The sequence below is a fragment of the Gracilinanus agilis genome, chromosome 1 (genome assembly GCF_016433145.1).
Source record: "Gracilinanus agilis isolate LMUSP501 chromosome 1, AgileGrace, whole genome shotgun sequence".
Taxonomy (NCBI): Eukaryota; Metazoa; Chordata; class Mammalia; order Didelphimorphia; family Didelphidae; genus Gracilinanus; species Gracilinanus agilis.
Window position 1 is genome coordinate 754498830 of NC_058130.1, and position 12819 is coordinate 754511648.

Genomic DNA, 12819 nt, shown 5'->3' on the forward strand with positions numbered 1-12819 from the left:
CCTCCCTCCCTCCCTCCTTCCTTCCTTCCTTCCTTCCTTCCTTCCTTCCTTCCTTCCTTCCTTCCTTCCTTCTTTCCTTTCTTCCTTTCTTCCTTTTCAAGTTCACAAGTACCAAGTGGTCAGCAGTTCATCTGAAAATGGCCTGGGGCATTGAGGGTCTACAATCCTAGGTTGTACCCTTTTGGTTGTGTTCTTGTATCTGGCTCCTTGGCCTGTGCTCCCTTGGTCCTTTGTCTTTCCAAGTAGAACAGTTATGTCTGAGTTCCAGTCCCAGCAGATTGGCCTTGGGGCTATGTGGTCAGAGAGGCTCCCTTGCTTTGGTTCTGTGGCCTTTTCACAAGAAGATGACCTGTAGCTTAGTTGGGGTTGGCTTCTATCCTACTTGTTCAACTGGCCAAAATCTGATGGATTCATGGAAGTAATTGTCCTTTTTTTCCCCCAGGAGTTTCTAAATGATCAAATGAGTCTAGAAATCCAAAAAAAACATTTCCCAAGGAGTTTTACCTACCATGACTCTAGTATAGATTACTTGACAATTATCCAGGCCCACTTGGCCAATATCTTATTGGACATTTTAGTTGTCCTGTAGGCATTTCAAACTCAACACATCTAAAATAAAACTCTATATTTCCTCCCTTCCCCAAACCACTTATCTTCTGAGCTTTCCTTTTTTTTATTCGAAGACACCACTATCCCTCTGGTCCTCCAGACTAGAGGCATGTCATGAAAAAATCTATCCAATTTGCAGTAAAATTACTCAGGCAGAACTCTATGCCAATGAACATTTATTAAAGGGGCCTACCTATGAATGGGACCTAATGGACTGGACCTCAGATCTTCCTCACCATGTGAGATGTCCTCTTGCCCACCCCCACCCCCAGTCTAGATTGTATAACCCTCAAGTCCCAGCTATTCCAAATGGTGCAGCCCAAAATACAAATTCTCATTGGTGGTCCTGAGGCAGTGGGTAGGCAGATCCTCACCCAAGCCCTAGCAACAAGCAGAAGTTGGGCAGTCATCAAGCAGAATCTTACCCAATGTTGGGCAATCAGGGAATCAAGGGAAATGGCAAAGGGAGTTCCTAAAATAACTTGGGGACTTTCCACGAGAGGTCACAAGAAAGGCGAGATAAGGGTCATGTCTGCTCACAAGATGGTAGGATGTACACTGACCAAGGGGTCATAAGATGGGAAATGGAACGCTTTTCTACCAAGGTTGGACGAGGGTGGAGGTCTTCCTCATGCCAGGCCATATGGGTGGAAAGGTCCTCTAGCTAAGACATTTTGTGGTTCAGTGAGAGCACTCATGACTCTTAGTATAATCTTAATCCCACTTCTTGTGGCCCAAAAAGTCTGATAGAAGAAGAATCCCTTTAATCTGGCATGAGTATAATATGGATCATTCTCTGCATGAACAAACTTGATCCGCTCCATATGAATATGGGTATATTGTATATGTAATATATATGGGTATATATATGGGTATATGTAATCACACTAAACTGAGTAATGCTGATTGGAAATAAACAAGGATAGATCAGAAAAAACCGTGAATAGGTCATGGACCAAGAAATCAATCAGTTATTTTTCACAAGTCTCAATGCCATTCTTGAGTCTATTCTTAATCACCAAACGTTTATAATTAGATGAACTAGCAGTCGCCCACTCTAATATTTCTGGTGGAACAGAGAAGCAGCAAGCCTTGCCATTTGCCCTGTTCTTCTATCCTACAGATGCCTCCTGAGGTGCTTGAAGAACTCCCAGGCCTTGCCATCTCCTCTGTTGCTGCATACTTAGACCTTCAGTGTCCTTTTATCTACCCTGCAGCTGAATTCTCTTTTTTGTATTGTCTCCTCCAGTTAGAGTGAGAATAGGGACTGTCTTGATCTTCTGTTTATATACTGAGTGCTAACTTTTGTTCAGTCTGACTCTTCCTGACCCCATTTGGGTTTTTTTTTAATTGAAAAATCTTTATTTATTTATTTATTTAAGAATATTTTCCCATGGTTACAAGATTTATGTTCTTTCCCTCCCCTCCATTCCCCCTCACCCTCCCCCCCCCAGCCGACACACAATTCCACTGGGTTTTACATGTCATTGATCAAGACCTATTTCCATATTATTGATAATTACTCCAGGGTAATTGCTCAGATCTCTCTGACTTCAGGCTCAGCATTTATCCATTGCATCATGTTGTTGTTCGCTTGTATCCAACTCTGTGGCCTCATTTGGGACTTTCTTGGCAACAATATTGGAGTTGGTTTGCCAAGTCCTTCTCCAGTCCATTTTACAGATGAGGAAACTGAGGCCAACAGGGTGAAGTGACTTGCCCAGTGTAACGCAGATAGTGTCTGAGGTCAGATTTGAATTCAGGAAGATGAATCTAATTCCAGGCCCAGAGCTCTGTGTACTGTGGTGCCACCTAGCTGCTCCCTCAGTGCTTAGGGAGCATCATAACTTTTTCATTCATTCATCCATTTCTCCACATATCCCCTTTTCTCTACTTACATAGTTATCTTCCTAGTTGAAGACCTCATCACTTGTTGCCTGGACTATTGCAATAGACTAATTGGTCCATCTTAATTCTCTCCCCTTTCCAGTCCATTCCCCAACCTGATTTTCCCAAAGCACATTTCTAACCATTTCACTGCCTCTCTCTAATCTCTGGTGACTTCCTGTGGCCCTTCGGCTCAAATACAAATTCCATTCCAAAATAATTTTTCTAATGTTAATATACATTCTTCCTTTCGTGTACTCTGGAGTCCTGACAAACCGGCCTCTTGTTCCTCACACACAGCTTTCTAGCTCTGTGCTCTTTATAAAGTTAACTTCCTGGGTCTGGAATGCTCTCACTCACTGCTGCCTTAGAAGTGGACTTCCTTCCAACCTTAACTCAAACATCACTTTCTATATAAGACCTTTCCTGATCCCCCCATCTCCTCCCACCCCAAGTTGACCCACATATTTTCTGAATATAGTTTGCATATTGTAGCAAGTATACCCAGGCTCCTTCTACCAGAGCCAGGCAGGCTTCATCCACCACTCAAGGTTTTGGGGTGATCCTAGGAGTTTGGGGAGTATCACTTTTCTACTTCCACCAGTTCAATCCCTTACCAGTTGTGTTCCCCCCTTGTTGGGGCCTATGACTGTCACCCCAGTTCTATTTAAATAGCTAACAGCAATTAGCTTTTACAAAGGGCTATTTACTTCAAAAGCTATAAGAACAAACATACAAGCATTTCCCGATAGAATGTATGCTTCTCAAGGGTAAAGATTGCTTATTTTAGTCTTTGCAGTCCCGGTACTTAGCACCGTTTTCCTTACAGAGTTGCTATTGTTATTTGTCTTTCATTTTTGAAGAGAGACAAGAGTATCTTAGGGTGATGTCTTGCCCAGTGTATGAATCGGATTAAAGTGAGTCAGAGCTGTACAAAGTCATCAGCCTCACTCTCTCTCTCAGTCATCAAAGTAGTCCAGTGGCAAAACAAGTCCAGATGACTGGTGATGACTTAAGATGCAGTGGGGGACCTTGGAGTCTTCTAGGTCTGACCAAGCTTAATGAATATTTGTTGTTGATTTATTATTGGATTATTAGAAGGGATACAATTATTTCTTCTTCGAATAAAAAAAAATACAGTTTAGTCTAAGTATTTCCCTTTCACCCTCATGAAATTCATAGTTATTTTAAACCCTGGAGTCTCATATGTGAGGGAGGGTTACAACTCCACCCTGTAGATATCTCCTTTTTACTTTTTGTCCAAACTGGCAATTTCATTGGCACAGTGAACTTCCTCACTGATACACATTAGGAACTCCTTTGCAACTAATTGTTTTAGAGAGTTGGATGGGAACACCAAGAGATTAAGTGACTTGCCCATTCCCACAAAGCCCAGATTGTCCTGATCCTGAGACTTGCCTTCTCTTCACCAAATCAAGCTACCTCTCTGCAGTATATCTATACAGTATTTGGAACATGCAAATGCTGATAATATATAACAGCTCACATTTATTATTTTATGACTTGTCAAGCACTTTATACTTTGTTGTCTTACTATCAGTAACTTCCCTTGTGAGAATGAAAAAATAATTTAACACATTCCTATTTGCTTTGCATTTCCTATAGTTTCTCTAAATAATATTTAGACACTAATAGTTATTACCTTGGTCTGTGTCAATTTAAAAATTCAACTTGGGAAGGAGGAAGAATTCAAAAGAAAAAAAATGAGGTGAAAGACCAGCTAGGTGGCTCAGTGGATTGAGAACCAGGTCTGGAGACAGGAGAGCTTGGGTTTAATTCTGATCTTGGCCACTTTCTAAGTTGTGTGACCCTGGAGAAGTCACTTACTGCTCTACTGCCTTAGAACCAAAATACAGTTATTGATTCTAAGATGGAAGGTAAGGGTTAAAAAAAAAAAGGTGAAAATATACATTAAGACTAAGGTAGAGGAAAAAGAGAGTAAACTGTGCTTCTGTTATTTCCTGGTCCTTTCCATTTTTTCCTGCCTATGCTATTTCTTGTGTTAAGGTGAGGAATTGAAGGCAAATATCCGTTTGAGGCACTGGTTTGAAATTTTAAAAAGTGGATTATCCTAATGTTTTTTCACCAAATTAGTCCCTCTACTGCTGTTCCTTTCAAATAACAAATTCAAATAAGATGGTTTTTGTTGGGGCAGCTAGGTGGGCCAGTGGATAGGGAGCCAGGCCTGGAGTTAGGAAGACTTGGTTTCAAATTTAGCCTTAGACACTTCCCAGAGGTGTGACCATGGACAAGTCACTTAACCCTAATTGCCTAGTCAATTATAAGACAGACATGAAAGTTAAAAAAAAAAAGATGTCTTTTTTTTTCCCCCCAAAGAGTATGTCTTTTTTCTTAAATTCTGTTAGACCTAAGCATTTTCCTCTCACCCTCATGGAACTATATAATTATACCAATTACTGGAGCCTTCTCGAGCAATTCCTATTTCTTACTTCAATAGGCTCTCAAATCTTTAAGAGCCAAATGGGATTTTGTGCAAATGACAGTTTTTAAAAACTCTCTTGAACAATATTGTAGAGACTGATTACTTGAAAGAAGTTGAAAATATAGTTTTCCTCTCTTTGTTGAAGAGAAACTAGAGAAAACAGAGAGAAAAAAAGATGGAGAGGACTTTCTGAACAGGGAGTATTTTAATCTTTATCTTGAAAAGACAATGAAAAGAATTCTTGAGAAGATAATTTGTTTGGCATCTTGAGTAAACTGAATGGTGAAGCTGTGCTTCTGGAAGAAGTCTTCTGCAATTATAGTGATCCTGGGTGTGTGTGATGAGACTCAGTGGGTAATTCTCAGAGTAGTATTTGACTTGTACCCCCAATTTTCAAGACCCCTTAGTATTGCTATTCCTTAGAATAAAATCCCCCCTCCCCCATAAAATTTTTAGTTTTCCTGACCTATTTTCAAAAACCTTGAGAAGAGCTTATCTGTAGTCTAAGAAGTTGGCCAACTCCGGGAAAAGGATGAGATAAGCTAAAGGAGGAACAGGAAGTTTCAAATGTAACTTTACTTACTGTCCCAAGGAAAAAAAGATACCTGAGTCACATCGCAGGTTCTTGCGGGGAATGTAATGTTGGAAAATATTATTAGTGGGGGCAGTATTTCAGCCTATCTTGAAACCAGTAAGACCCGAGTTCAAATTCTGCCTGGGAACCATATTGCCCATGTGTCCATGGGCAAGCCACTCCCATCAGTGCTCCAGAAAATTCCTTAGGAGCATAAATGGCAGAGAAGACATCGACTTGCACTGGTAGGGGGCATTTTCTCATTTGGAGTTACCTATATCAGTGACATCATAGGAGCCTTGGGTCTGGAGTTCAGGTAAGATTCGAGTTCAAATTTTACCAGCTGAATGATCCTAGGCAAATAATATTAACCTCGGCCTGACTCAGTTTGCTCAACTGTAAAATGGGGATAACAGCACTGGTCTCCTAGGGCTGTGAGGATCAAATGGGAAATATTTTTAAAGCCTTTGGCATTGAGTTGATCTTACTAAATGCTTCCTTCCTTTCTGTTACGCCATTATTATGTCACATGGGGCTCCCGCACCCTTCTCTCGCCCAAGGGGACCCTTTCTCCGCCTTTCGCTTAAGCGCTGGTTTCTAAGGGGATGGAATCCGTCGGCGCACGGCTCCGGCAGATCAACTTCCAGTGCCCCGCTTCAGGATCTACTTCCCATTGGCTGTCTTCCTCCCACCGGACCCAGGCCGGCCGCCCTGATTGGCTGCGGTGGGAACGAGCCGGCCGGAAGCGGGTGGTTTCCCGGGTTACGGCGCTGCGCGCGGGCCCGCCGTTACCGCTGGAGGAGCCGGGGCTCCGAGAGTCGCCGCTGTGGGCGGCGGCGGCGGGGGCGGCCGCCATGGCGAGCGTGCACGAGAGCCTCTACTTCAACCCCATGATGACCAACGGCGTGGTGCACGCCAACGTGTTCGGCATCAAGGACTGGGTGACGCCCTACAAGATCGCTGTGCTCGTGCTGCTCAGCGAGATGGGCCGCGCGGGCGGCTCCGCCATCGGCCTGCTCGAGCGGCGCCGGCTCAACCAGCTCCTGCTGCCGCTGCTGCAGGTGACACACGCATGCGCGGCGGCGGGACCTCCCGAGGAGGCGGGCGGGGGCGGCCGGGACCCACCTGCCCACGTGGGCAGCCGACCCGGGGCGGACCCCTGGACGACCCTCTGGAGGCTGCAGGTCGTGAGGCAGGAACTGGTGGGCGTGGGGAGGAGCTCCATGGATCCGGGAGATCCCCGGAAATTCCCAGGCCTGCCCCTGCCCCTCTGAGTTTTTTAAGACTTGCAAAGCAGTCCTGCTAAGGCTCCTGGAAAAGACTGTCTGCAAGAATTTATTAAGTTCCTATTGTGTGCCAGACGCTGTGCTAAGCGTCGGGGGGGTACACAGAAGTCTACAAGCATTTATTTAGCATCTACTGTGTGCCAAACACTGGGGATACAGAGAATTCAGCAAGCATTTTTTAAGCACCTACTGTGCATCAGGCACTGAGATGAGCATTGGGGATATAGAGAAGTCAACAAGCATTTATTAAGCATCTACTGTGTGCCAAGCTCTGTGCTAAGCACTGGGGATACAGAGAAAGGCAAAAGACAGCCCCTGCCTTCTTGGAGCTGCCATTCTAATGGGGAGGAGACCACATGCAAAAGCCATGTATAAACAAACTCTAGGCAGGAAAATTGAGAATAACCAGAAGGGTCTAGAAGTAAGAGGATTTGAGAAAAGCTTCTTGCAGAAGGTGAGGTTTTTAAATAAGATATGAAAGCTACGAAGATGAGGAAGAAGAGACAGAAAGTGTTGCCTCCTGTTATAGCAGCAGAAGCAGAACTTTGAGTGAGACACATAAGGACATAGGATTCAGAAGTGTAAGGGGTCTTTTGAGATTTCTAGTTCAGCTGCCTCAACATCGGTTCTCAACCTCCCTCGTTTTTCATTAGTGGGAACTATGAGGTGATGTGACTTGCTCAGGGTCTTGTAGTTGGTCAGTATCATTCCAGAACTCTTTTTTTTTTTTTCTGATTCCAAATTGGTGCTTTTCCTACTAGTCCGGCTTTCCAAGTATTTGTCATACTATCATATGGAGGAAGGGAATAGACTGTTTGCCCCAGAATAGGACCAATGGATGAACACTGTAGAGTCAGAGAAAAAAATCCTTATCAATTAGATAGTCTACCAAAAATGGAATGAACTGGGCCTGGCAAGTTGAGAGGGAGCCTTATTTATTTATACACACATTCCTACCTTACCTTCTATTTCAGAATGCTCAGTTCCAAGGCAGAAGAGTGGTAAGGGCTTGCCAATGGGGGTTAAGTGATTTGCCCAAGGCCACAAAGGTAGGAAGTATTTGAGGCCAGATTTAAATCCAAGACTTCCTATCTCCAGGCCTGGCTCTCAATCTCTTTAGCCACCTAGTTTCCCCTTTGCAGTCATTGGTAGTTGAAGTGGACTTTAAAGAATAGGATGGGTAGGATTCAGTCTGCAAAGAGGTAAGAATGCATAACAGGCATAGGAACTCTGGTAGCAAAGGTTTATGGGCAGGAAAGAGAAGAGTCTCTGAATCTTCACTGTGTAGGCAATCCAAAGGACCTACAATTAATTTGAGAGTTCTGTATTGGATTCACTTGTGACCAGTCTGATTTGGGACTTTCCCCCTCATTTACCACCTCCTCCTGCCAGTGGCATGGTGACATTCTTTCACTGATCCTCTTTTCTCTGCTAAAATGGCTGCTAGGCTAGGCCCGCCTCCCTCCCCTGAAACTTTAGTAGTAACACTAGATTCTCCATCCCATCCTCTACCCAGTTATAAACGAAATGTATGTTTGCCAAAAGCATTGACCCATTCCAATGAAAGGAGGCCTTTGTTTGAAGAAGGTTAGGGCCTTTTCTCACATACTTGTCACAATAATTTTTCCAAGCACAAATTTGATTGTGTTACTTCTCTACTTGACACCAAGTTGATCCTAAAATTGGGCAGTTAGGTTAAAACATAAACTTCTCATTTTGGCCTTTGAAGCTCATCACAGTCTTAACTCCATCTTTCCTGAGTTTATTTCATGTTCTTCCCTTTCACACACTCTTTCTGGCTAAACTGGTCTTGTTGTTTCCTGACACTCATGCTTCATTGCCTCTATGTGGGTTATCATTTATGCCTGAAATTCTCTCCCTCCAATCTCCAGTTTCAAGAATGCCTTCCTTCCTTCCAGGTTCAGCTCTTTTTCTTCTTATCAGGAGCCTTTCTTGATTCTCCCAAGTTCTTAGTGCTCTCTTCTTTCTCAGATTATCATGTGCTCGGTCATCTATATGCCTTTTCAAAAGTATGTAAGCTCCTTGAGGGAAGATTTTTATTTTTTTTGTCATTACATAGCCAAGTGTCTAATGTAGTACCTACTGTGGTTTGGGTCCAAGTGGGCTAGTCTGCTCATAAAATCTGGAGGGTAGAGGGAGGGGGAAACCCTAAGATGATGATATATTCGTTATTTGTCACTGTTAAGATTTCAAATCTCTCTGTTCTTCCTCTTTTCATCTTTAATGTCACCTAGGGGCCCGATATGACATTGACTCGGCTGCACAAGGCAATTGAAGAATCCTGTCCTCAGTTGGCAAATTCCGTTCAAATCAGGTAAATTCCCCTTTTTTCCAGTGTCAATTTGGAGATGTGTTCCAGTGGGCAAGAATTGCCAGCAAACACTGGGCAAATATACTTTGATAGTGTTGTTGAAGCTAATATAGGAAAATTTTCATGTTAAAAAAATTTCATTTCTTTATGAATGCTTTGAAAAACAGAACTAAATACCTCTACCTTTGAAGCATGGCTTTGATAATTATCTAAAAAGCCAAAGAAGGGGACAGCTGGGGACTCAGTAGATTGAGAGCCAGATCTAGAGACAGGAGGCCCTAGGTTCAAATCTAACCCCAGACACTTCCTAGCTGTGCGACCCTGGGCAAGTCACTTGCCTAGCCCTTACCACTCTTCTGTCTTGGAACCAATACATGGTATTGATTCTAAGATGGAAGGTGAGGGTTTAGGGCAGGGGTCGGCAACGTATGACTCTTTCTACAGGAGCCATAAAGTCAATTTTTTTTCAGGCGCTGTTATAGGAGTTGCACTGTGAGCACTGTACGACTCTCACGAAATTACATTTTAAAAAATGTGGCGTTTATGGCTCTCACGGCCAAAAAGGTTGCCGACCCCTGGTTTAGAGGATACATTTTTTTTTAAAGCCAAAGTAATTTAAAGCCATAGCAAATAGGTTAATGCTAAAATGATAAGACTGCTAAAATGATAACGACATTGGGAGGTGTTTTGTTGGGGGCAGGATAGAGTAGGGGGTGCAGAAGTTACAAACCAGGTAGCCATTCATCTGTAACTTGGCTAGAGGCTTGGTTGTCTGGGACCCTGAAGTGACTGGCTCAGGGTCACATAACCCTCTATTCCCTAATAATCACTTACTATAGCCAGGGCTAGTGAGTTTTTCACCAGATTTCAATCCATAAAATAAAAAGCATCAATGATGACAAAAGGAGGTTGTGATTCAAAAAATGCTTTTTTATCATTTACTTAAGAAATTTTAAAAAATTATTATTATTTTTAACCCTTGCCTTCTGTCTTAGAATCTACTAAAGTATAGGTTCCAGGGCAGAAAAGTGGTAAGGGTTAGGCAGTTGGGGTTGTGACTAGCTGTGGGTCACAAGCTAGGTAGTGGCTGAGGCCAGATTTGTCTTTATTTACATCTAACAGTGTGTCATTTGAAATTATTGTAAGCCCTGGAAGACTAAGTCTCCCAGGACTCTTTCTGCTACAACTTCCCCTGACACCTCCTACTTCCTTTGGGGGAGGTGTCAGGGAAAGTATAAAAGGGAAAGTTTGGAGCCTTTTGTCTCTAAACTGGAGGGTCTGCTCTTTCCACCCTGGAAGCTGCACGCTCTCTATCCTGAGACCCTGGTCTCTCTCTTGGCGCCTTTTTCCTTTCTTCTTACCTCCTAGTTTTCCCTAGACCTTTCCCTTTCTAATTAAAATAAAACCTAGCTATTCAAATCCTAAAGTCGCTCTCTGATCATTCATTTGAGGGTTTTGGTCAATTCCCCCTGTGGGGGATGGAGACCACCTTCCTTTTCCTTCCTTCCCCTTCCTCTTCCTTCCTCTCTCCTTTCTCCCATCCATCCATCCTTCTTCCCTTCCTCCCTTCATTTTTCTCCACACAACAGATAAGGAAGCTGCAAGCTTTCTTCAGTTTTGCAAATTCCTGGTGAAAAATGCTCCTTTCTGTCAACCTGGCAAAACATAGAACCACCAAAGCAGTTAGAAAGAATACCTCTTTAATCTGGACTAGGGAGACAATTGTCACTTCTTAAAGAGATTGTGCACATATTGTATTCCCTTTGTTTCCTTTATCTTTCACTGTTTGCAGCTCAGTTAATTCTGCCTTAGACATTCCCTTATTTTATCTGTAGGCTTAAGTGCTCATCCCCACCCCCAACACACATATACACCACATTCTCTCTCTCTGTCTCTTTTTTCTCTCTTTCCTTCTTCTGTCTCCCAATTTTGGTCTTGAAAATTTCTCGCTAAGGAAAAGTCCTTGCTTTTTTCAGTCTATTTATGAGACAAAAATAGCTCCAGGGAGAGCAAACAAGCATAAAAGCTGCATCTCTCTTGGAGTTTATTGATATGGTACAAAGACAGCAGAACCTGAGGACCTGAGTTTCTATCCTAGACCTGAGCAGGTCGCTTTTCTTGTCGGACCTCAATTTCTCCCTCTTTCAAATGAAGGAGTCAAACTAGATGATCTGTAATGTCCCTTCCAGATCTAAAACCTATGTTGTGTGTATGTTTTAGGGAGAATATGTTTTTTGTTTTGTTTTGTTTTGTTTTGTTTTTTAAACCCTTGTACTTCGGTGTATTGTCTCATAGGTGGAAGATTGGTAAAGGTGGGCAGTGGGGGTCAAGTGACTTGCTCAGGGTCACACAGCTGGGAAGTGGCTGAGGCCGGGTTTGAACCTAGGACCTCCTGTCTCTAGGCCTGACTCTCACTCCACTGAGCTACCCAGCTGCCCCCGGGAGAATATGTTTTTTGAAGAAAAATTAATTTTTTTTTTTAAACCCTTGTACTTCGGTGTATTTTCTCATAGGTGGAAGATTGGTAAGGGTGGGCAATGGGGGTCAAGTGACTTGCCCAGGGTCACACAGCTGGGAAGTGGCTAAAAATTAAATTTTTAAATGATTAAAGCAATCAGTGCTATAAAACTTTAAATTCTTATGAAAATGCCCAGAAAATATTTTGAGAAACTATAATATGAGGACAAAGTGGATAGAGTTCTGGGCCTGGAGATGGGAAGATTTATCTTCCTGGGCTCAAGTCTGGCCTTAAACCCTTACTAGCTAGGTGACCCTGGGCAAGTCACTTCACCCTGTTGGCTTCAGTTTCTTCTTCATCTGTAAAATGATTTGGAAAAGGAAATGGCAAATCACTATAGTACTTTGCCAAGAAAACCCTAACTGGGGACTGGAAGAGTCAGACATGACTGAACAACAACAGCTATAAATAATACAAGGTAGTGGTAAAAATGGCTAAACTGAGACCCTAGAGATTTGTTTCTTTCCTTAGTTTGCTTTGTATCTCTTGGGAAGTCACTTTCCATCTTGGGCCTTAATTTCCTCAGCTATTAAATGAATGATTTACACTAGACAATCTCTGAGGGTTCTGGCAGGTCTCAGATTTTGTCCTTTAGTTTCCTGTGTATTTGTTGTCCTAATTTCCCTTTCAGAAATACCCAGTTTTGGATTTGGAGGACTCTGGAGAACTCATTTGAGTTTATGCCCTCTGATTTACAGATGAGGCCTAGTGAGATCTAGGGTCACGGCTAAGGTCTCCAAAATCTTGGTTTTATTGTTCTGTTCTCTTTCACATGAAATTTCTCACGTCAGCAAGAGATAAAGAAGTCTTTACTTAACTCTTTTTTTGAAAAAGGAAGCTTTTTTACTACCTTTTATTTTTGTATAAGGCTCATTTCTGATAGACACCCCACTTCCAAAGCCAGAGAAGAACATTCCCTTGTAACAAAGGAAACCAGTTAAGTTGAAACAACTGGCATAATAGGTGTGGGACAGTGTATTACAAGGTCCTTCACATTCTGCTGTAGTCTCCCACCCTAGCTGAGAGGTGGAAGACAGCTTTCCTTAGCTTTAAATTTAAAAAAAAAATTCTTCTGTAAGGCAGAAGAGTAGCAAGGGCTAAGCTTTTGGGGCTAAGCGACTTGCCCCAGGTCACACAGTTAAGAAATGC

The 12819-nt window shown here is 42.8% G+C and overlaps 1 protein-coding gene across 2 annotated transcripts in view; it reads left to right on the plus strand.

Moving 5' to 3' along the window:
- The first annotated feature begins 6358 nt into the window (after nucleotides 1-6358).
- The window catches only part of ANAPC5 (anaphase promoting complex subunit 5), a 33681-nt gene continuing 27220 nt past the window's right edge, over nucleotides 6359-12819 (plus strand). For both annotated transcript variants that reach the window (XM_044658774.1, XM_044658775.1), the window contains exons 1-2: nucleotides 6359-6595; nucleotides 9076-9155. In XM_044658774.1, coding sequence (XP_044514709.1) covers nucleotides 6389-6595; nucleotides 9076-9155 — 287 coding nt within the window. In that variant the 5' untranslated portion in view covers nucleotides 6359-6388. The remainder of the gene's footprint in view (nucleotides 6596-9075; nucleotides 9156-12819) is intronic.